The sequence below is a fragment of the Homalodisca vitripennis genome, chromosome 4, assembly GCF_021130785.1.
Source record: "Homalodisca vitripennis isolate AUS2020 chromosome 4, UT_GWSS_2.1, whole genome shotgun sequence".
Taxonomy (NCBI): Eukaryota; Metazoa; Arthropoda; class Insecta; order Hemiptera; family Cicadellidae; genus Homalodisca; species Homalodisca vitripennis.
Window position 1 is genome coordinate 674,893 of NC_060210.1, and position 25,365 is coordinate 700,257.

Here is a 25,365-nt window from a genome sequence, read left to right on the forward strand (position 1 = left end):
TAATGGAGTTTTTTTCTACATTTTTTAGGTTGATCAGACGAAATGTAACTGTTTTTCTGCGATGCCACTTTATGATTGGTAGTATCATGTCTGGTGTTAGATTTGTGGGGTTCATCGGAGACTTCCAACTCAAATAAATCTCTTTTTATTAGTAGATCTCATAATGGCCTTCTGACTCGTGACCTTTTTCTATTCCTTGAAATACAAAATCATATGTTGTATACACTTGATTGATATTAAAATTAGCAACCTTAAAGATAGTATCTTTCCCACAAATCCTTTGTTTAACATCTCTTTCTCTGTATACAGTTGCATTTCTCTTGTAAACCTCGCAAAAAAACTGTAATTTCAAATTCCGATCCATATATTCGCTTCTGTACATTTCCCATTAGGTTTGCATATTTTAGAGGAGAGTTAAATTCTTCTCCGAGCGTATATTGTATTCTCTCATAGTAATGCTGCCAGTTTGTTACTACGTGGTTCACTCAGCGAGAACAGAATAAGAATAAAAATAAAATAAAAAAATAAATTCAGGTTCATAATCTACAACTTTCCCGCTTACACACAATTTCTCTGGACCAATAAATAAAAAAAAAACTTCACTGAGTACTTTTTTCATGTCATGGTTTTGGTAAGGTTATTTTAAAACACACAAATTAATTACTATTTATGACAAATATTAAAATATAGCTACACCGGTCGCAAGAGTATGTATCAATTAGCAATAATGCAAAGTTTCAAAATTTTATTTCAATTCTAAATGTATAAAAACGCAGTTTAATTGAAGCGGGGTATTAAAATTGGTGCGTTTTCTAATGTGATTTTGCGTTTCTACAGCGGACCAAGATGGCCGCCATCGGCTCGCTTCCCTGAACTAGTCTTTAAACAGAATAGCCACTCTATCTTATTCTGTTCTCGCTGGGTTCACTATGCTCGTCCTAACTTCCGCGTGCCGATGTTGTGTACCCCACAACGCCATACTCATTGCCCGAAATAAACAATGACCGTCCCCTATAACCTTAACTCTTTCAAACACCTCCTAAAATAAATATTACTTATTTTATTATTATTATAACATAATACGCATTATTGATTACATATTACAATGGTCGCATCATATAAACTTGTTTTTGAAAATAAGCAAAAAACTGCTCATTTAGAAGATTAGGATAAGTTTTATAACAGAAATATGAAAAAAGTATATATTTTACTTATATCGCCTCCTTCATTTGGTCTTAGTGATTTATCTATTGTCCCCAGGACTATTCAGGCCAGTCTTCCAACCTCTTTTTATCTCAATAGCATCATTTAAAAGTCATTTTTAAATACTTACACATTATACAAAAATTTACACAACTATGAAACCTTTGTTAAAGTTAATGCAGGCCTACCTTGTCTCTGCTATTATATTCCATAATGGTAGTAGCGACACCACGCAACAAAGCCATGACAAAGTAGCAGATTTATCACCCAACAGGATTTAGTATAACTGACAAATCCTGAAAAAATATCGAAACATGTATCTTCGGGCCAGTAAGGAGGATAATGTGTTTAAGTTGTAAGCGTAAATACATGTGCATTGATTATTTTTAAACGATTACTTAATAAATGTTTTAAATTCAATAGTTCCATTTTTACTAAATTATTTTAATTCCATAATAATTACTTAAATAAATTTCAAATTGAATCACAGTTAAGTCACCGTAACTTATAATAAACTACTTTTATTTTGGATATGATAGATGGTGGTTAGCACTATAAGGTCAGATATTAATGCACAGCAAATAAATAAATTTGTTTGTAAAAGACTGGCCTCTGTATTCACTGTTTCTTAAATCCGCGCATGTATTTATGTTTTAATTGTCATATTATAAAAACACGTGCACACAAAAAAATAATATAATACCGTAATGCTCAGTTTAAATATGACTTTGAAATATTTTAAATGCATCAATAAATCCTACTTTAATAATAGGCGATATGAATGTCTGTACAATGAAAGAAATTGGATCGGGTCCAGAATATATTAATTTAATATCTTCCTTGCTGTGTACAGATAGGCATGGTAAGAACCAATATCGGTCGTTGTAATAATTTAATTTATGTTCATTACAGGTAATGTTTTGTCTAGAAAATCGTATTACACAAAATTAAACCATGTTTTGTAACTGGTATGAACAAAATAATTATTTTTCTGTAGAAAGGTTTAAAAACTAAAAAAAAGTTGTGTTAGATTACGTGTAACCACTGAGTTTTGAAATTAACTGTTAAGTATAAATCTCTTATTATATTTTCCGTTATTTGTAAAGTACGGAATGTTTATGTTAAAATTCAAACTTGTTGCTATTTGATAAATAAAATAATCAATTGAAGCCTACATCTGTTGTTTTCAGATGGATGATATACATAATTTCGATTTCACTATTAGTACGAAATGATAGACTTTATCTATTACGTCATAATTATGTATCATTAAAAATTTAATCGCGAGTGATAAGTATAAAATATTAATACCAATTTATCCATACCAGGTTAAAGTTTATAATATGTTTTAAAATTTTAAAATTTAATTACCTCAGATAACAGGATACAGAAGATCAAGTAGCACTCCGTGTGTGTTGAACTTTGCACTAATGCAAACAACGTTCACAGATCACAGCCAATCCAAGAATGGTGCCAAACATCCCTCAGGCATCGTTTTTATATTTATTTGACATATTGGAGATTTACAACGGGGAACAGAAGGAAGATGGTTCCTAGACTACTGTAGGGTTTTTCAGCAAAGTGTGAGGTCCAACTTTCTCCGGGGTTCAAAGGGCGCCGCCCGGTGTGTGCCGCCCTTGTGCCAGCAATTTTGAATAGAATTTATGATTCTTTGGCAAATCCCAATATTCACTTTGCCTAGTAGAAGCAAGGACATCGCTAACCTACCATACAAAAGCAAGGAATGCAAAATCAGAACTAGGCATTTTCCTCTCAATGTCTTCCAGGGACGTTACTTAAACTACAAGTTTTAAAAAAGATCTACAGGGTGATTCAAAAACTAAACGGCAATCTCTCGGGAGCTTATTCTATAGCTAAAAACAAGTAAAAAAGTTCATATAACCATATGCCCGGAAACGCTTCGTTAGCAAGTTACGCCTAGCGAAAAGATTTCGCCCGGATTTCAGAACCCTTGGTGAAGTCAGGCCGTATTAAAAATGGTAAAGGTAGTTACAAAGATACAAATTACGATTGTTTTTTATGTTTTTATATCTGACAAATTTATTAAAATTCGTCTCAGAGCTGTAAATGCAATACTTTCAGAGATATCTTACGTAAAACACAAGAATTGGTGCAAAGAAATAACACATTTTTGTGTTTAACGTAAGATTACTTCCATAAATGTTAAATAAAGGTCATTTTTTTCTTAAACAGATTTGTAGAACATTAATTCTGAAAAGATTCATGTGAAATTACTTAGGAAAAAATTAATAATAGGTATTGAAATTTAGCTTTATTTAAAAATAAAACAGACGCACAAAAATGCATATTCTTATCTGCATAGAATATTAACTAATGTTTAGGTTGTACACTTTTATAAAAATATTTAATAAAATATTTTTAAAATAAAATATTTAATAAAATATTTTATACACTTGTATAAAATATTTCCAAATAATCACAGGATCTCACAAAATACAATCTTCACACGCCACAATACAAAAACCTCCATAAAGGTTATTCAAATATTACTTCATGAACTTAATTGTTGATCCAGCTGATATTGCCAACCTTTGCAAAGAAAATATTGACGATAAAAAAGTGTTGAATAAATGATCAGCTGTTACTCACAACCTAAACATTAGTTAATATTCTATGCAGATAAGAATATGCATTTTTGTGCGTCTGTTTTATTTTTTAAATAAAGCTAAATTTCAATACCTATTATTATTAATTTTTTTCCTAAGTAATTCACATGAATCTTTTCAGAATTAAATGTTCTACAAATCTGTTTTAAGAAAAAAATGACCTTTATTTAACATTTATGGAAAGTAATCTTACGTTAAACACAAAAATGTGTTATTTCTTTGCACCAATTCTTGTGTTTTACGTAAGATATCTCTGAAAGTATTGCATTTACAGCTCTGGGACGAATTTTAATAAATTTGTCAGATATAAAAACATAAAAAACAATCGTATTTGTATCTTTGTAACTACCTTTACCATTTTTATACGGCCTGACTTCACCAAGGGTTCTGAAATCCGGCGAAATCTTTAGCTAGGCGTAACTCGCTAACGAAGCGTTTCCGGGCATATGGTTTATATGAACTTTTTTTACTTGTTTTTAGCTATAGAATAAGCTCCCGAGAGATTGCCGTTTAGTTTTGAATCACCCTGTATACTGTGATTTTATAAAAAGAGCGCTATTCAAATAATTAACAAAATACATTTTGTACATTAAAATTCAGGATCTATGTACAAAGTTTCATTGCGGGCATTTGTTTGGTTTAGTCTCAGAAGGATCTTTTATTTGGGGGGCAGCTCTTTTACTCTACGAATCGTTATCTCAACGACCCTATTTTTATATTTGCAATATCAGTGTTGGGTCTTTTACACTACTAAACGTTTAGAATCGTATAGAAACTAAAACACGTTTAAATTGGCATTAACATTAAATTTATGAGTAAAAAAATAAACCTTTCCTCTACTCTTTGATGCCCCAGTGGGAAACTTGCCCTCAGTGTAGTTAAGATATCTGGAGTTGTTGTTATATAATCTCCAGTAAATTACAGTAAGAACGTTACGCGTGTTTACGTTTTGTATACAGAAACAGATTGTAGTTTTCCATTCGATTTTTAAGGAGATTCTAAATATATATTCTTATGCCAATAAAACGTGTATTTTGATATTTCCGCACTAAAATATTAAGTTCAACGATACAGTATGTTATCAAACGTATCTGACGCATATTATAATATAAAGCCAATATTGAGGTCATACTTTGTATTTTAAGCAGCAAACAATTTCCGAGGTTTGTGCGTTAAAAACCACATGTTTTAGGTTTGCAATTTATGACTTATTAAACATAGTCCAATATGAAATGAATACTTCAATGGTATTACTATTTCTATGAGTTGATGTAATGGTACCGCCATTTAATTATATTATCAATTCTAAAAAATATAGAACTTCTAGAAGGATTTTTTCTCTTAAGTCAATGCGGCACTTGTTTGGTTTAGTCTCAGGGGGAGCGACTTTTATACGAGAACGCCCCGTCTAACGGTGCATTTAATTTCGACGACGATAGGACCTCTGACGGCCGACACCACCTTTTTGACGGTGGTATATTAAAGTTCAGCTTACAGAGCATCTGTGTACAAAGTTTCATTGCGGGCACTTGTTTGGTTTAAGTCTCAGGAGTGACTTTTATACGAGAACGCCCGTCTAACCGTGCATTTTAATTTTGACGATAGGACCTCTGACGGCCGACACCACCTATTTGACGTTGGTATATTAAAGTTCAGCTTACAGAGCATCTGTGTACAAAGTTTCATTGCGGGCACTTGTTTTGGTTTTAGTCTCAGGAGCGATTTTTATACGAGAACGCCCCGTCTAACGGTGCATTTAATTTCGACGATAGGACCTCTGACGGCCGACACCACCTATTTGAACGTTTGGTATATTTAAAGTTCAGCTTACAGAGCATCTGTGTACAAAGTTTCATTGCGGGCACTTGTTTAGTTTAGTCTCAGGAGCGACTTTTATACGAGAACGCCCCGTCTAACGGTGCATTTAATTTCGACGATAGGACCTCTGACGGCCGACACCACCTTTTTGACGTTGGTATATTAAAAGTTCAGCTTACAGAGCATCTGTGTACAAAAGTTTCATTGCGGGCACTTGTTTTGGTTAAGTCTCAGGAGTGACTTTTATACGAGAACGCCCGTCTAACCGTGCATTTAATTTTGACGATAGGACCTCTGACGGCCGACACCACCTATTTGACGTTGGTATATTAAAGTTCAGCTTACAGAGCATCTGTGTACAAAGTTTCATTGCGGGCACTTGTTTGGTTAAGTCTCAGGAGTGACTTTTATACGAGAACGCCCGTCTAACCGTGCATTTAATTTTGACGATAGGACCTCTGACGGCCGACAACCACCTATTTGACGTTGGTATATTAAAGTTCAGCTTACAGAGCATCTGTGTACAAAGTTTCATTGCGGGCACTTGTTTGGTTTTAAATCTCAGGAGCGACTTTTATACGAGAACGCCCCGTCTAACGGTGCCATTTAATTTCGACGATAGGACCTCTGACGGCCGACACCACCTTTTTGACGTTGGTATGTTAAAGTTCAGCTTACAGAGCATCTGTGTACAAAGTTTCATTGGCGGGCACTTGTTTGGTTAAGTCTCAGGAGTGACTTTTATACGAGAGAACGCCCGTCTAAACGTGCATTTAATTTTGACGATAGGACCTCTGACGGCAGACACCACCTATTTAACGTTAGTATATTAAAGTTCAGCTTACAGAGCATCTGTGTACAAAGTTTCATTGCGGGCACTTGTTTGGTTAAGTCTCAGGAGTGACTTTTATACGAGAACGCCCGTCTAACCGTGCATTTAATTTTGACGATAGGACCTCTGACGGCCGACACCACCTATTTAACGTTGGTATATTAAAGTTCAGCTTACAGAGCATCTGTGTACAAAGTTTCATTGCGGGCACTTGTTTGGTTAAGTCTCAGGAGTGACTTTTATACGAGAACGCCCGTCTAACCGTGCATTTAATTTTGACGATAGGACCTCTGACGGCCGACACCACCTTTTTGACGTTGGTATATTAAAGTTCAGCTTACAGAGCATCTGTGTACAAAGTTTCATTGCGGGCACTTGTTTGGTTAAGTCTCAGGAGTGACTTTTATACGAGAACGCCCGTCTAACCGTGTATTTAATTTTGACGATAGGACCTCTGACGGCCGACACCACCTTTTTGACGTTGGTATATTAAAGTTCAGCTTACAGAGCATCTGTGTACAAAGTTTCATTGCGGGCACATGTTTGGTTAAGTCTCAAGAGTGACTTTTATATACGAGAACGCCCGTCTAACCGTGCATTTAATTTCGACGATAGGACCTCTGACGGCCGACACCACCTATTTAACGTTGGTATATTAAAGTTCAGCTTACAGAGCATCTGTGTACAAAGTTTCATTGCGGGCACTTTTTTGGTTTAGTCTCAGGAGCGACTTTTTATACGAGAAAACGCCCCGTCTAACGGTGCATTTAATTTCGACGATAGGACCTCTGACGGCCGACACCACCTTTTTGACGTTGGTATATTAAAGTTCAGCTTACAGAGCATCTGTGTACAAAGTTTCATTGCGGGCACTTGTTTGGTTAAGTCTCAGGAGGTGACTTTTATACGAGAACGCCCGTCTAACCGTGCATTTAATTTTGACGATAGGACCTCTGACGGCCGACACACCACCTATTTGACGTTTGTATATTAAAGTTCAGCTTACAGAGCATCTGTGTACAAAGTTTCATTGCGGGCACTTGTTTGGTTTAGTCTCAGGAGCGACTTTCATACAAGAACCCCTCGTCTCTAAACGGTGCATTTAATTTAGACGATAGGACCTCTGACGGCCGACACCACCTTTTTGACGTTGGTAATATTAAAGTTCAGCTTACAGAGCATCTGTGTACAAAGTTTCATTGCGGGCACTTGTTTGGTTAAGTCTCAGGAGTGGCATTTATTAGAGGACCGTCCATTTTTACGATACATTCCTACGGTTTACTTAGGTATTATATTTGGGATTTTTATTCATGACACATTTAATGGGAAACCTTTGTGGAAAGTTAATAAATAGAAAAAAACTGTGTTGATTTTGTGAAAGATCGTTTTTATAATTAGTATTATACAATTTATCTCAGTTTTTTGAATTTTTTGTTAACGCCTTCAGATTGATGACTGCAACATTGATGCACTAGACGGTCTGGACGATAAAGTGACGCTAACTTCACGGTGGTCTGTAGGAGGGGAATTTGGGAGATATTGGATTGGAGAGAGAGAACCGTCATGTCGTAAACATTAAACAGTTATGGTGGTCGTGATGTAATTGTAGTGGTTATTTTTCTATATTTTGTTATTTTATGACAATTTTTATAAATGTTAATAAAATGTCTACTCTTTGGACTCCGGCTAAAGAGAAAGACAGATATGGAATAGGTATGTCTTTTGAATATTTTAATAGTCTTTTTGTTGTCTGTATAGAAGTGCTGTATCTGAATAAAATTAACCTACTAACTCGTATTGGATATAAATTAACTATAGTAGCCTACTTTAAATGTTGATGTCGGCTGAATAAACATAACATTGATAATTATTTTAATAAAATTAGTTCAGTATGAAAGGAGTTTAGGGGCTGCAGTATAATAAGTGCTCACTACAATAATCGAATCCAATGAACCACATTATCAATAACAAATACCTAAACTATCAATAGAAAGATTGTCATATTTATTTACAACTACTTATTTCAACTGATGTATGAAATAACAATACTGTTTAAAATTAAGTATTGAAACAGAGTAAAATATATGTGTTGTATTTTAGTAATGACCGCAAGTGCAATGAGGATGAACAAGCGTTATTTGTATCTCAAGCTGTTAGACATGGTTATCCTTCAAAATAGTAAGAAGTAAGAGATACACTGGATATGTGTTCAACACTCAAATCATCAATAATAGGCCTATCTAATTATGATAAGATCAATTTTAATGCTGTTAGACATAATTACCCTGTTAAGTAATTGTAAGGGGTAGGGTACTATAGGCTAAGCGGACCCGGTTTTTTTTATATCGAAATTGGCAAACGATATTACTTAATCATAACCATCGATATAATCAATTGATACTGATGAATTATTTTGAACTATTAACTTAAATAATCTATATCAACAGCTGTAAACACTCGAAAATAATACACGTAGGATAATATTTCAATTTTAATAAGTAATTCTGATTATTAAAAATGGCAGTCAATTTTAGAAAACTACACGACGTTGCTTTTTCGTGGCTTCAACATGTTGGACTCGTACCGAAAAACCCATTATGTGAAATTTGTGGGAAAGAAACAACTGTAACTGTGAGAGGAGTAAATATTCTGAATTTTGGCACTCAACCATTATTCAGATAACTTCTTCATTTTAACCAGTGTGTCAGGATTGACTAGAAGCCTAATAAAACTAGGGGAGCCTAATAAAACTGATAAGTGGAGTTAACAGCTGGAATAACCAATCAAAATTTGAACGTTATTAATGTACTCTTCTCATTCTTCTGATCAAAAATGTATATGGTTTTAGGGGATGAAAATTACAAATAACTTAGTTTTTTTAATTATTGAAATGTAAATGTAAATTTGTGGTTATATTTTTGTCCTGTGCTTCTTGTTACCTATGATTTTCAGCGTTATTTGCTCCTGATAGCTTATCCTAGTATTATGTGCTCAGAACAGTTTACTTAAGCATCAGCTACCATGCCGTGCATTCTCTTCAACAACGGTGTATTATTCAATCGTGGCGTGTTAGCTCTACAGTTAATTACTTTTGAAAGTTCTTTACATGTTTGATTGCGGATTATGTGAACAGATAAAATATTAAGAAATTATACAGACCTTATAAATTAGTTAACGTGTTTTTTCAGAGTAAGAGTATAAATAAGTTCGTTGTGCAATTGTGTGTTATTTTTAATCAAGAAAAGCTATTTTTATGTGATCGTAAGTAAATTGTACATACATACAAAGTTATGGTTATGTTAGTTTTTCTTATGCATACATTGTTAAATAGCCTATACCAATAAGTGGTAAGATAAACTAATTATAATGCTTTTAGTTTTATAATTTATTACACACTCATGATAATTGTTGATCGACATACAATAGACCCCAATCAATTGCTACAGCTTTCAAAGAACAAACAAGAAAAAATCTAGTGGAAAGAAGATTATGAAAGAAGCTCATGATTTTGAGCTTTATTTTTCATGTGTGAAGAACCTTGTAACCAAAATTGAGTATTTCATAGCATGCAAAAGAATGAGATTAAAGAAAATGACCATGTATGACCACCGAAAAATTAATACTTCATAATCTTTCAAAAACAATTTGTTGCTGTGGGAAAGGCTGCCTTTCTGTCAAATGTAGTTGTAGGAAACATGGACTGCAATACAAAGATTATTGTCACAAGTTGGGCAAGTATACAAACTTAGAAGTTCTGCCAATCCCAATCTACAATTGTAACTAGGAAGAAGTAGAAGAGCCCTATACTGCTGATGAAGGTAATAAAGTTGCAGAAGTGAAAGAAGAAACATATCAATTGTGACATATCAAGCCTAAAAGTGAATTTAATGAAGAAGAAAAATCAGACTCTGCCAAAACAGGAAAACATTTTTTGTCTTAGGACAAGAAGCTTAAAAAATGCACCTAGTCCTACAGGGACCTTTGCGCTGCTTCCGGAAATACAGGATATTCTGGATAGGTAAGGTCGGGGGTAGGGGCCATCTCCTGTTGAGATCCCTAAGAAAGAATTTAGGGCATTAATCTCAAGTCATGTCCGCTCAGAAGAAGGGGAAGTCAGCTCTGAACCAGCCTCTCAAGTCAAAGCAGACGGGTTGGCACACCCTATGTCTAGACTAGCAAGAACCTTTGAATCTTAGGGAACGAACCCCACCAAATCTAACAGTCATCTCCTGCACTAGACTAGACCTATTGAATTACCCTTGCACCCTAGAATCTCAACATTTGTGGTTAGTGATGTGCTGCTCCTGGATATCCATATGGTTGCCCAGATTTAAATGACACATCTATTTTTGCTATGACCAGTGTAGGTTTAACTGGAAGGTATGAATAAGTCAGAAGTGAACCCTTCTGGGTACAACAGCAAGACTTAAAGACATATAAACGTGGTATAGTTTATTAAAAAATTAAAGTTCACACAAAATGTTACATTGATAGAATCTAAATAAAAATTTAAAACAGTATTGTAAAGAAAAATACATTTAAGATGAAGAAAAAAATGTTATATGGCCCAAACTCCCTTCTTTGTTTATTTAAAAATGTTCTCATAATATTTAAATATACACAATTGATTAATATAAGGGGAGCAGGAAGGCAATTTATTTTTTTTATTTTTGTTTTTTTGCATATTTTGATTCCTTGAAAGGTTTTTTTTTAAATATCAATAGTTTTGCTGAAAAAATGTTATAAACATGTTGAAAGAAGTAATAACAAAATGAAATCGTGAAGATTTTGGCCCAGGGGGCGTCTGCGTTACGCACAGTTCATATAGTACACTATGTAAATCAGTATTGCAAGTGATATTATTATCAAGCAGGCAGTGGATGACAAACCATATGGGAGGACCTAGTAAATTGAAAAACTGAAATGTGTCAAACATATAAAAAAGAGAATGGGCACTAGATTGAAAATTTTGAAAAAGACATTCAAGAAAATTGGCAAGTTGGAAGACGGTAAAGGCATAGGTGGTAAAAATAGACTAACAGATAAACAGATTTTTGATTTACAAGAGTATTATGGCCTAGCAATTAAAATAGGTGGTTCAGACTGGCAAGAAATAAAAAAGAATGTGTGGGCTATATACTCTCACAAGATATCGATGGATGAAAAACCACATTCATTAAACATAAAATTAATTACTTTAAAAAAAATAGCTATCTTGTAGTAAATATTTTTAAAATTTCATAAACATTTATTTTTGAATATTTTAACTTGAAAGTGCTTGTGTTTGCTAACCAAGCAATGTATTTCATGCTGTTAAAATTTTAATTGTGTAGCTTTTATACTTCCTGAGAAAAATGTACCTTAATTTGATGATTTTAACATGCATCGCATAGGCCCTTCCCGCTCCTCTTAATGCTTTCATAAAAAACTAGTATGGGAAAACAAAATTTCAATAAATAATAACAAGTTTTTGACAAAATAATACAATTTATAATGAATGATACCAGTATCTTTTATTTTTTTATTTTTACATATTTTACAATTAAACTATATACCTGAAGAAGAGATCAGATTGCAGATCTCGAAACGTAGTGTTACTGATTTAATGTTTCACTGAACGATGGCAAATGTCCGGAAAAATCCTGTTTCCTTCACAATCCTTCCATCGTCAAAAAAAAACCTTCAAACAAAGAATAAACTATATTTTTATTCAATTTCTTGAAAGTAGACAAAAACAAAAAATTATCCCTTAGCGAACCCTTTTTAATAAAAATATTTCGAAATGGTGGTTGAACATTTTCAAATTTGATTTTTTTATGTAAGTTTTTATAATAACTATTATTATTATATTATTTAAAAAAATGTTGTATATGTAGTAAATTTAGTATAGTTAGAAAATGTTGTAAATAAAAGTGTACTTGTTCCAAGTTTCAAATCAAACCATATTTGTACAAGAACATGAATAACAAAATGCGGATTTAAAAAAAAAATGTTTGTCAAACATATTTGAGGTGAGGATAAAAATGGCCACTACATAAGTAGTAGATGTTTGTATTGCTGACAACTTTTATATTTAATTTTTTTAGTAGGATGTACTTTTTTAGCCGGAAATTATAAAATTCATTTCTTCCCCTAAAAACCACCCTTCCTCACCACATAATGGTTTATTTTGGTCTGTAATAATTTTTAAATTTGTTTATTATATTTTTAACAGAATGGCACCATTAGTTTTCTGTAAAGAAGAAACTTGTTTCTATCAGGTGTCACAAATGGACTATATAGAAAACCTATTCATTCTAAATTTATTAGAAACAAAATATGTGATTGATAATTCTTAAGGATTTGGAGTACCTTTTATCACTTTTATTGAAAGCAATTTTTTCTTTTACTGATATATAGATTTTTTTCAAAGTAATTTGGTCCAGTCCTTACGTTGTTATAATATATATTTCTGTTCCTTATATAGGGTGTCCCAAGACTATAACTACCTTTTAAAATATGATTCCTTGGGCCAAAGACAAATCAAAATATCATATTCAAACTATAAAATATTAAATAATAACTCAAATTGGAACCAGTTTGTATTTTTTACATTTTAAATTAGAGAATGTCTTGTTCTAAGAAGTTGAAAATTGACTTAGCTTTATAACCTAGTCTCATTTACAGAAAAAATATTAAAAAATGTAGAAGCTTTAGTTTTAAAATGGGACATTTTTAGACTTTAAGGATAAATATCTTGAAAAGAACACATGGTAGAATGGTTATAGTCAATTAAATTTAAATAGACAATTTAATTAAAAATTCAACGAAACTAAGTTTAAGAAAATCAATTGGTAAATAAGGGAGATAATTCGTTTTTTAAAAGTTTAGTGCTAAACTATTACAGTCACTATGTTCGACAGTAAAACTTACGACTTTCATGGTTTTCTCCTGCTTTGGTAAGATAAACAAATCATACAGGTCTCAGATCTGGCGTAGGATGTAGCTCTTTCAGACAACATAGCTTTTTGTGGGTTATGGTTTATGGGCTTTGAGATTTGAAATATAGCGTTTGGTTTTGCTTAGGATCTTTACTGAGTTTAAATAGGATCTTGAGAGAATTTATTCTGAATCGCATTTAACATGAAGCATCATTGCAGAAATTAGACTTTAAACAAAAGTGAAGTGTTTTGTCTCTTTTTAGTGGTGGTGATATTAAGAGTGGTGAGACTAGAATTAAGTTGGAATTGTAGAAAGTGGGTGGAGTTATCCATTTACTGCTCGATTAGATACTGAAAGCTTTATATCCACTAGTTTTTTTTCAATGCTACTAATACGAGGCATGTTTTTAAAGTAAGTACCGTTTTGATATAAAAAAATCAACAAGTAAATTTTTCAAACAAAACTTTATTTACCTGAAAGAGCATTCTTTCCTCTACTTCTCTACATAATTTCCATTATTATTAAGGCACTTGTCGTATCTTGGAACCAGCTTTTGTATGCCATCGTCAAAGAAGCTTGCCGCCAGACTGGACAACCACTGTTGCACAGACGTTTTTACTTCTTCATCATTGGAAACGACGCCTGCCCTCAGCATGCCACGCCTTTTGTTTTGAATTGCGCGGTACAGGTTTTTAAAAGTTTCACAGTACGCGGCTGGATTAATGGTTTCACCGCGAGGCAGAAAATTGACCAACAACACACCCTGTCTGTCCCAAAAGACAGTGCACATGATTTTCTGGGCAGAAATTGTTTGCTTGAATTTGACTTTCTTAAGGGATGTTGAATGCCGCCATTCCATTGACTGTTGTTTTGATTCTGGTGTAATGTAGGCTACCCACGTTTCATCACCTGTAACGATATGGTTTAAAAAATCATCGCCCTCGTTACTGTAACACTCGAGAAAGCTCAATGCACTGCCCAATCGTTTGGTTTTGTGCTCATCATTCAACATTTTCAGTACCCACCGTGAACACAGTTTCCGATAATTTAAACATTCGGACACAATTTCCTAGAGTACACTTGATACAGCAGGAAATTTTTCAGCTAAGGACGAAATTGTGAACCGTCTGTTCTCTTTCACTTTACAGTCCACTTTGTGAATGAGATCATCGGTAATGACTGAAGGTCGCCCACTTCGTTCCTCATCATGAACGTTTGTGCGGCCATCTTTGAAGGCCCTAACCCATTTCTGGCACCATTCCTTCACTTATAATGTTTTCACCATAAACTTCACTGATTTGACGATGAATATAAATTGTTTTTAAGCCTTTAGCACAGAGAAAACGAATCACTGCACGCACTGAAGTGCAGTGATTCGCACTGAAGTGGGTCTGTGAACAGTCGGCGGCATTTTAAAATCACGTGAACAAACGAAGACTCGATCAAACGGCGTCTGTGGCTTCCCAACTGATGTAGCTACACTAGGTTCATGCCCTAAACAGCAAATGCAGCGCTGCGGCGGCGTAATTTAAAAAAGGTACTTACTTTAAAAACATGCCTCGTATATGATGTTAGACATGATTATGAAATCCATGGAGTCTCTATGGATTTCATAATCTTGAACATGACGTGCTTTGTTTGCACGATGTTGGCTGGACTGTAGCACAAGGGCATTTATTAAAAGCTGATGAGTGTTTGCCATTTATCATAACCTATGCCTGTACATGTGATGATGGACTGTGTGTTTTAACAGTCTGTTTGAGAGGTGGGTTTGTGTTTTCAACAACATGGTGTGAGGTGGGTTTGTATTTTTAACAACATGGTAGTGGTGAGATATTGAAACAATGAGTCATTGAGATTGGTTCTATTTCAGCAGCAGACTGTTAAAGGTACTAAAATTTTATTCCATTTTACAGTAAAATGCTGTTGAATTTTCAATATCAGTTTGCACTGAATATGCCATTTTGAAGCCCCGAGTTCTTGGTTAGTTAAGTGTTTCATTTTCAGTTGCATAAGGGAATCTTGATTATAGCTTTTAAATACACCTGTATATGATGACCACCAAAAAAAAGCTGGTGTATTGAGTCAGGTTACCTTTGTATGAATTTTGTAAATCGGAATTAATTGTAATTTTGGTTTCTAATAATCTTCTTATGTGTTAATTCTTTTTCCTATTTGTTTTTATTCATGTTGTTTCTAAATTTACAAAAATAAATGTAAAATCATAAAAACTAAGTCTCTGCTTTCTTGATCTAAAAGCTTTCTGCAGAGCTCATTTCATCTCAGTAAGTAACAGAACAAGGTCCGCTTGAAAGATCTTTTAGTCTACACTAGAATTTACACTCTCTAACCTGGGTTTAATCAGTATTGAAATTACATTCCAGGAAGATATTTCCATCCCCATATCCCCATATCTTCATTTCTTTTTTTTTTTTTTTGGGAGCTGTCTGTCCTAAGTTTGGAAATCATAAAATTGATCTATAAAGTTGAGTGATATTTTGATCATTATATTTTTTGCCATATATATGATACTAGGATGAATTTATTGGTCTAAAGTAGCCTTGAATGGTAATTTTATTCCTGATCCTATAATTGTCAAGAATGCTTTTAATAATATTCCTGCTAATGTAGTGATGCCTGATATAAAATCATAACTTCTACACATGACCAAGTCACCTAGTCGGACCACCTTGGTTGACTCCAAGGCAGTGCAAGAAGAAATTTTGTCTGCTCTCTTCCCAGTTGGTTTATGGCTTGTCTACTTTAGACATCCACCACTATTTTTTTTTTTTTTTGACATACGTGTTGAATACAATTTTTCATTAATCATATCTTCAACAGTGCCAGTCTCCATATCATTCTTGGGGGTTTCCAGCATTGTGATCTTGTACTCCTCATAAGAAAATACATGTAATACTAACATGATGATGGCAGTAATCTACCCACGCTATGGGATCCATATGCAATCATTAGTTTTTTCACCATTGTACCATCTAGGCTGTGCTTTCAGTCATTTTTACATTTGCTGATGAACATCCTGAGTCCATAATCCAACAAACCTGTATTTTTATCATTCATCACAGTCATAAAATCCCTTAATTCTCCTTGATTTATCCATGTATATATTCCGATAATGGCCCACTTATCCAGATAATATGTATAAATTAAGTTTACCAATGACATAATATTTCATTTTCATTTGAAGTTTTAGTTATTGGAGTTTTTTCCATAACATGTTTTGCTGCAGGTCTTAACCTTATCTCTTAAAAAAAAAATAAAAACTAATCTTTTTGATTTTTATCCAATAAACAATTGTGGACTTTCTCAAAAAGGTTTTTTTAATTTTAACAATATTTATTACATTTTTAACTATTTACAGCCAAATTAAATAGTTAAAAATATACACCCACATAGATTGTAACACCTGCAGAAAAATGTTCTTGGAAAAAATATTTCACTTTATATTTGTGAGAAAATGCAGTTAAAACCAGGTTCACTCAACCTTCCAATCTAGAATTTTCAGATTAATTAATTTTCTTTTATTCACTAGTCTGTATAATGTGTAGTAAATGTACAGGCCGAAAGTACAATGATGTAATAGAAAGACAGTTTGTGCCATATTTTGGCACTGTTAATGTCTCAATGATGCTGTACAGTCAGGTTGTAGCTGTTTGTGTACCTTGTGTTGGTTAAGTAGGATGTCCTGTTTAGGCTGTACATCCCCACCTGGCTATAATTGTACGAAATTTGTACTCAATTTCAATAAATAAACTTAAGATCTAGTAAGTTTATTCCTCTTTGACATTACTAAGTACACAATTTATTCTTCTGGATTCTATAAAAACAGAAGTAATAGATTGAAGTGTTGTGCCCTCTTAAAAAGTACCATGATATTAAAAAACTCTTTTTGGGGGCCCTAGAATTTTCACTACAAATTAGTTTTCTTTTAAACAGGGTTTCTTTCTTAATGTTGGTATCATTCCATTAATTATTTATTTATATTGTTGTATATTATTGGTTAGTTAGTTATGATTTTAAATAACAATGTATTAATTTTTATTGTTTATATATTAGTATATTTATTAGTTAGAAGTAAGAAATAAATATCTAACATTGCATAGATTATGTTGTGTATCATTAGGCATTTAATAGGAAAAAAAAGAAATCAAAATAAATATGGGAAAATTAAATTCTTTGATTTGAAAAACAGTAGCCATTAAAAGTTTTAAATTGTTGACCATTAAATAAACATAACAAACCTTATAAAAATGTAATTGTGGTTTGCCAAAGTCAGACCAAAAATGTATAGCAAATAAGAGTGAGCTTTGATGAAATTTTCCTAGTAGAGACGTGTTTATACATTTTAGTAAGGGGAAGGGGTTGAGACTAAAAATTAATTTTATTGAAAACATTTAGCATTTATGTGACACAAGCATTTAGCTCTCAGTGTTCTGAATCAGTTTCATATCTAGTATTTGTGAACATTACTTTAAGAAACACTATGACTTACTTATCATGCCTTAGAGAACATATACTTACAAAGGATATTATTGTTCATGATCAAGTATTTTATACTATCTTTTCTCTAGAGTTTGTTACGTTAAACCAAAACCTGTGTGCCTACATTACGCCTATGTTTTTGACAGTTATTGTAATCAGTGTAAAGTATTCAGGTCAACTTTGTAGTGGTGAATTTCATATATTTAAATTTATCATATTAACATTTATTTTGAGCAAAGCTAAATAGTAAAAAGGTTCTAATTGTATAAAAATACTTGGATTCTCACAAGTACGTTACTTATAATATTATGAAATAAATAATGATCATAAAAAGTTTGTAATCGCTAATCGATAATAGGTTTAATCATTATTTTGGTGGTAACTATCAGTTATTTTATCGTAATTAAGGTATAGTGGAGGGAGGGAGGTACAGTTTCTATAATAACCTCGGTAATTTCAAATGTCATTGAAAAAAAAAAAAAACCTCCTTTTAATAGGGCATATATGTGTTATATTTAAATTAAATCTATATGACTGGATAGGCCAAAAGAGTATGAATAATTTGGTTCTGAATTAACATATGTACGTTTCAAAAGTTAATGTTTTTAGTGACTTAAATTTAACCTCACTTCATGCTGTAATATGTTTCAAAATATCCAGGGAAGTGTTTGTTAAACGTTTTATAATACCTTGTAGTTTTTAAGTAAAATGACAAATGTTTATGTTTTTATTATTAATAGAACTGTAGTAAACACAAGATTAATAATAAATTCAAAATAATTCTGTTTAGTTTTATTGCCATTTATACAAATTTAATAATTATAAATAAAAGTTATTTAACAGGTATATCTTCTGATCATATATTAGTTTGGTTAATTAAAGACATACGTGAAAGAAACAACCAAAACAAAATAATTGAATCGTAAAAAGTAAGGGCTCTGTAGTGTAGTTGTAGCGCACACTCCATAAAAAAAATATATGTTTGTAGGAGAAACCCATATGCTTTCTACAATCTAACATTCTAAAATTTCAAATGGCCACCATTGTTACCATCAGGAATTTTCAAATTTGTACTATTCCCATATTGTAACTGTAATTTTTGCATTTATACTCAACTGAGTTAACTTCTATTTTAGATTTTCTATTGCCTCTCTGGATCATCTGTTCCTATAAGGAATGACAATAGTAGCTTTTGAAGTCTTATGTTGATGTGCAAAGTTTATAAAAAACACACGATGATGATTGATTAATGTTGATGTGTAAAACATTAAAGTTAATGATAGTTAGACCATCTTTTGAAACATACGGCTGTAGAAATAAGAACTATTCACTGTTTCAGCAATACACAACTACCAGCAGGAAGAGGAACCATGGAGGATAAAACTGACAGTGGGGGAGTGTGTGCACATTCTGGAGGAGAATGGGGACTGGTACTTCGGGTTCACAGCCAAGAACAGGGGCTTGCGCGGCATATTCCCCAAGTGTTACGTCAAGATAATGGAGAGTATCGTTGACAAGTCCGGGTAAGTTTGTTCTTCAACTAACAGTGCTAATAATCTGTGTTTGATGTTCAAACATGATTGTGTATTCTTTGCTACTATTGCATTTATTATCAGTACGTCTTTTGTGTATACATGAAAGATATTGTGAGTGTAAAAGCAATTGCTGCTACAGTTTTTAGATTTTAATATTGTAACTCTTTAAAAGTTACAGTAAGCATTGAGTATATTGTCTTCTGTATAGTGTAAACAAATTAATAAGGTATTTATTTTAGAGGTTTTAACAGCAAATCTGTCTAAATTACTAGCCCCTGTATCTTCTCCTCTGGTCCTTCCTCATAGTTTCCTGTTTATGTAACTTTGGCAATCTTAAAATTAATATTTATGATTAAATGTTGTGAAACAATGGTTTTGTGTTTCCTAAATAAGGAACGAAACAGTTTTTATTGATTTTGAATATGTATACAGCTTGGTGGTTGACATTGTAATTTAATACAATTCAATTTATCTGATAATAACTACTCTCTTGATGGTGGTCTGTGGTAAAATATAAATCTAAAAGAGTTTCTAACTATAAATAATAATATAGATAAGATAAGTATATTGAAATGTATATCTGCCAACAAAACAAAAATATAAAACAAATATATGTCCTTTAGCACTAAATAAATAGTTGAGAATTATGTACAAAAGCTTCTTATGAAAAATAGTTTCAATACCTTATATATGTGAAGATTTCGCAAAAGGAGTATTTTTTAATTTAAAAATGGTGACCAGGAATGATTGGTCTTATTTGATTTCGTAATAATGCGAATAAAGGATTTTTTAAATATAATGAGAAGATAGAGCGTGAATATATACGTACCTTCTCAGTATACAAGCCCATAACTTAGTCTGGAGTGTATTAAAGCGTGATAAACATTCAGCAGCAAGCTTGGAGGACATACTATGTACATTTTATTTTCATTGACGCTACTTGTAATCTTAAAAATGATCAATAAAGAATCTCTGATTTCTGATTACATCACGCAACATATAAAAACTTCTCAAACTTCTATAAAACTCTTTTCAGTGAATTTACATGACCTTTCCAAGATAAATTTCAGTCAATGGTCAGCCCAAGGTATTTGTATCTGTCCACATTTTCAATCAATATAATTGCAAACGTTATTCACAGAGCATGTAAAATGATAATAGTGTACATCATTTTCAAAGTTACTTGTACCTCGTAGGTAAAATATCATGAATTTAGTTTTGTTACTTAGGAGCATTGCATTTTTATTAAACCAAAAATTTAAAACTTAAATCATCATTCGTCTACAAATAGTTTTCAGATTGTAATCAGAGTACGTCAGTGCTGTATCATCAGCAAAAGTTGTCAATTTGCCATTTAATCCTCCATTACATAGATCATTTATGTACACAAGGAAAAGAATTGGACCCAGAACTAAACCTTGAGGCACACCGCATTCAACAGTTTCAAAATCACTGTGTACTTTCCCTATTTTCACACGCTGCTTTCTATCTTTTAAATAACTTTCAAACCTTTCAAATAACTTTGGGAAAGACCCCCCAGACCCACTACCCATAACTTTTATAATAATATCTTATGATCCACTGTATCAAAGGCCTTTGTTATGTCAATATATGAAGCTGCACATTTTTGCCATCATTGATACCATCATAAATATCCTCAAAAAAAGCCAACAAAGCATCTTATGAACTCATTCTGTCTCTTAATCAAAACTATTTTGTGCATAGATAGCCACACATTTTAAAGAAATCAATTAATCGTTGAAAAATATTTTTTATAAACATTAGCGAACACAGAAGGCAAAGAAATAGGTCTATAGCAATTACTTTTTTTCTCTACTTCCACGTTTAAGCAGTGGAATTACAACTGATACTTTTAAAGCAAGATGGAAATTCACCTTCTAACATGCTTCATCAATTGAATAAATCTGTCAGAACTGGAACTATATGTTTATGAAATCTTTTAAAAATATAACTGCTAATGTTATCGTTTACAGACGATTTATTGTTTTTTAAAGATTTTATGGTTTTTCAAACTTCAGATTTAGTTGCTGCAGCAAAAAATAAAGAATTTAGGACAATTTTACCTGGAAATAATTGACTAAACATAACTTGATTATGAGTATTAATAATCATGTTTTTAATGAATTTCGGTGCATTAATGAAAGAAGAGTTAAATTCTAATGCAATATCCTTTTCATTGGTAATTATGTGTGAGTTATCCTTTTCTATTTTATTAATTTAATTTTTATCTTGATTTTCTCCAATTAAATCATTTACTATTCTCCATTGTTCTCGGGAGTTCCCAGTATAATCCTCAAATTTTTTCAAATAACAATTTTCTTTAGCATTTCACATATTGACTTTGGCCTATTTCTAAATGATCTGTAGTATTCCTTCAATTTATAATCATAAGGTCTAGAAACCATTAGTCTATAAATCCTTTTCCTTCTATCAACTCCTCTGCTTAAATAATCATTTATCCAAGGTGTTTGTTTACATAAGCTCTTTTTAATTGCGGTTTTCTCTTTGTATTTATTTATATAATTTTGCAATATATTAATAAACAAAACAAATGCATCTGAGACTGAATTCTTATTACAGACTTGTGTCCATTTTATACTGTCCAGTTCGTCCAATTCCAATTCCAAGTCCTGCCCCTAGCGGCTACAGTGTGAAAGTTTTTTTGAACGATAGGTACTATCAGGCACAGAAGAATGTGACACTCTTTTGTGAACACCCTGTATGTACATACACAGGTTTAAGCATCCTACTTCCGTCAAAAGACAACTAAGATGGAGTTTTATAACAGTCTTTCAGTTTATAGTAAATGTTAGATTGTAACTTTGTCTTTGATATTTGCATTACAGTACTGACCAAGCACTGCATACTTAATATTTGAAAAAAAAAATGGTTCCATGAAAATATGGACATACAATAATATAAGGAATATGAAAACGCAATATTGAATTAGTTGCAATGTTCCATGATATAAAAATAGTAAGAGGCACCAAAATTGAGAAAAAGCATTGGGTACGCTACACGATCAGAAGAAAAGAAATTAATGTTATGTAAGATTTTCTTTAGAACCGCCCGGACAAGATCCAAAATGGCAGCTAAAGGTGTGACGGAGTAGTAAGTGACAGCAACTTGTACAGAATGGGTAACTCTGAGGAGTGGGACGATATCAGTTGGAGACAGGAAGGGGACTGAATATCACTTGAGCTATTCATCACCATATGAATCACTGCTAATTGAGAAATCTAATTCTGTGCACATTGTATAGCTGAATGACATTACAAGTATTAACTAGGTATTAAATGAAACAACTTAATAGAATAAAATACTGATTAAAATTGGTTGTTTGACCTCTTTATCATAAAAAGTTACAGCCTGAACTGAAACTAATCAATGGCAATGTATATTTATTTGGAATAGGAAATAACAACAATAAATTATTTTTCATGTAAAAATATCTAAATAAGGATGAAATAGTTTTGTTTCACTCAAATACAGTACTGATTTTAAACCGTGTTGCCAATGTTATGGATGAGTGAATGAATGAATTGAATGATCAGAACAGATGATCAATGAGATGTGAGGGACCGAATGACCTTGTAATGGAGGTCAAGTGGTACATGTGATTCATAGCACAAGTGTTTGTTATTTACTTGTCAGCTATACGAATTTTTGGTAACTTATACAAAACTTGAAAATACTGTATAAATTTAAAAAATAGGATTCTTATCCAATAAACTAATATAATTTGTAAATTTTGTGTAAAATACATGCAATTGAGTTTAAATTGTTGTTAAGCCTTTTAAAAATACAATATTTCTTTATTTTTTATTTTATACTAATTTTTTGTTTCAAAATGTGAATTTCTCCAAGAAATTTACATTAAAAATTCTTATTGTTAAATACTCAGCTAATTTATTAACATAATTGTTGAACAGGACGTTGCTGTACAGGTCTTATCAGTTGCTTAATGTTATCAGTCAGTTTATGCACTACTTGAAAAGGTGTACAATTTGTTTCACTTTTGTGAAGCGAGTTTTATGGTTAACTCTGTGTGTTATATTTATCAATCCAATTAAATTAATAGGCCAAATTTAGTAAAATAGATTGTATGGAATTTCTTGTATACAGTACAAATAAAGTATTCTAAATTCAAGAAAAGTTCTAATACAATAGGCTGGTCTATTGGTATTAGTTACCAATTCTACTTTTCTTTGAATCAGGAATATTTATCAGGTCTGTGGAGCTCTTCCTAAATAAGATCTCCAATTTACCATACAGTCATTTAAAGGCATAGACGATTTTGCTATAAAAAAATAATGGTTTACAGTACAATATTTTTGCATGGATCAAAAAAGAAAACCAGCTAGTAATGAAATTAAATATTTTAGTGTTGATTAAGTTGCAAATATGGGGTGTTAAAAATCTCTAAATGTTTCAGTAAGGTAACATCAATAAATTACCCTGGTTATTTCAATGATATTAACAAATGTATGAAATAATAAGTTGTTACTACATAGGAGTTTTACACAAACATTTAGACCTAAATGTCAGGAAATTATTTAAAATAAATAAAAATATTTCTCTGACTATTATCTCAGTTTGCTTAAAATGTGTCTTTCTACCTTCATTTCTTATTAACAAGCCATAGTGAAGTTAAACTATTTTAATTTGCACAACACGATTTTTCTAAGGATCTGATTGTTGGCTAACATAAAATATATTTCACCTGGTTTCAGAGTAGAAGTTATCATTGCAAGCAGCCCATAGATGTGTATGGGGAGGTAAAGGGGTGTATGTGTAAGGCCGCACTCATCCCATTCTCAAAAATCATGGCAACTCCTAGAATGTCTAATATGGATGTGGAATGACTAAAGGCTTTGAAATATTTATTGCTAGTCCGTTATATATAGGTGATTTTTACACTGATTTTGCTATGAATATATTGTATTAAAAACTTATATTATTATATTGTGCGCTGAATGTTTTGTGCATAAATTTGATGATAATGATTTATTCCATATTTAAAAAATCATATTGAAAACATGTACAGACTTGGAGTTCACTCTGCCATGTGTGCAACAAAACTAAGAAAATACAATTTTATAATAAGAAAAGAAATGAGTCCAATCCTAACACAGTATTTACTGTCTTTTTTGCCGGCTGATACTCGTTAATAATAGTTAAGATTAATGTTATACTACAGACAGAGAAAAGATTAAATAGGAAGCATAATTAAAATCTTTGTATTAAATTAGAGTATCATTAAAAAAATTGATGTTCTCATTAGCATGATTTTAACAATTAAGCGATATACATACTAGTACAATTTTAAACTATATTGTATAAACTTAAGTTGCCAATTAGTAATAAATCCTAGCAAAATCTTTGGATAAATAAGTTTGGGTAGTAAATTTGAAAAATAATGTATTGTACGAATTATATAGTATATTGTCCAAGTCAACATAACTTTTCAGGATTAACATGAACAGGTACCTACTGATTTGGGAACACAAATGAAAGTTCTGTCTGTGTGTGCGTGTGAAAACAGGCAATATCAATATTTAACAAAGAATTATTGTAACCACTGAGTACAGGCCTCAAATTGCATGGCTCTTTTTATAATTCCAGGTATTTTTATTAGGGATTCTAAAAAAATTATGAGTAAAAAAATTGTTATAAATATATAGGATTTAAAACCTATATTTTCTTTTTTCTTTGTATAAAAATTGTTAAAATCTTTTAAAAATTAGATTATTCAAAAAAATTGTTATGCACATTTTAGAATCAAATTTAATGTTTTTTTACAACCAACCAAAATATAAAATATGTACATTAATTTTATTATGTCTTATCTCAATGTAGAAACACTGTCCATTGATGGTTATTTATA

The 25,365-nt window shown here is 32.0% G+C and overlaps 1 protein-coding gene across 1 annotated transcript in view; it reads left to right on the forward strand.

Annotated features, from left to right (window-relative positions):
• The first annotated feature begins 8,030 nt into the window (after nucleotides 1-8,030).
• Nucleotides 8,031-25,365, forward strand: part of LOC124358881 (dedicator of cytokinesis protein 1-like) — a 49,808-nt gene continuing 32,473 nt past the window's right edge. The window contains 2 exon segments of the mRNA XM_046811116.1: nucleotides 8,031-8,214; nucleotides 19,262-19,445. Coding sequence (XP_046667072.1) covers nucleotides 8,139-8,214; nucleotides 19,262-19,445 — 260 coding nt within the window. The 5' untranslated portion in view covers nucleotides 8,031-8,138.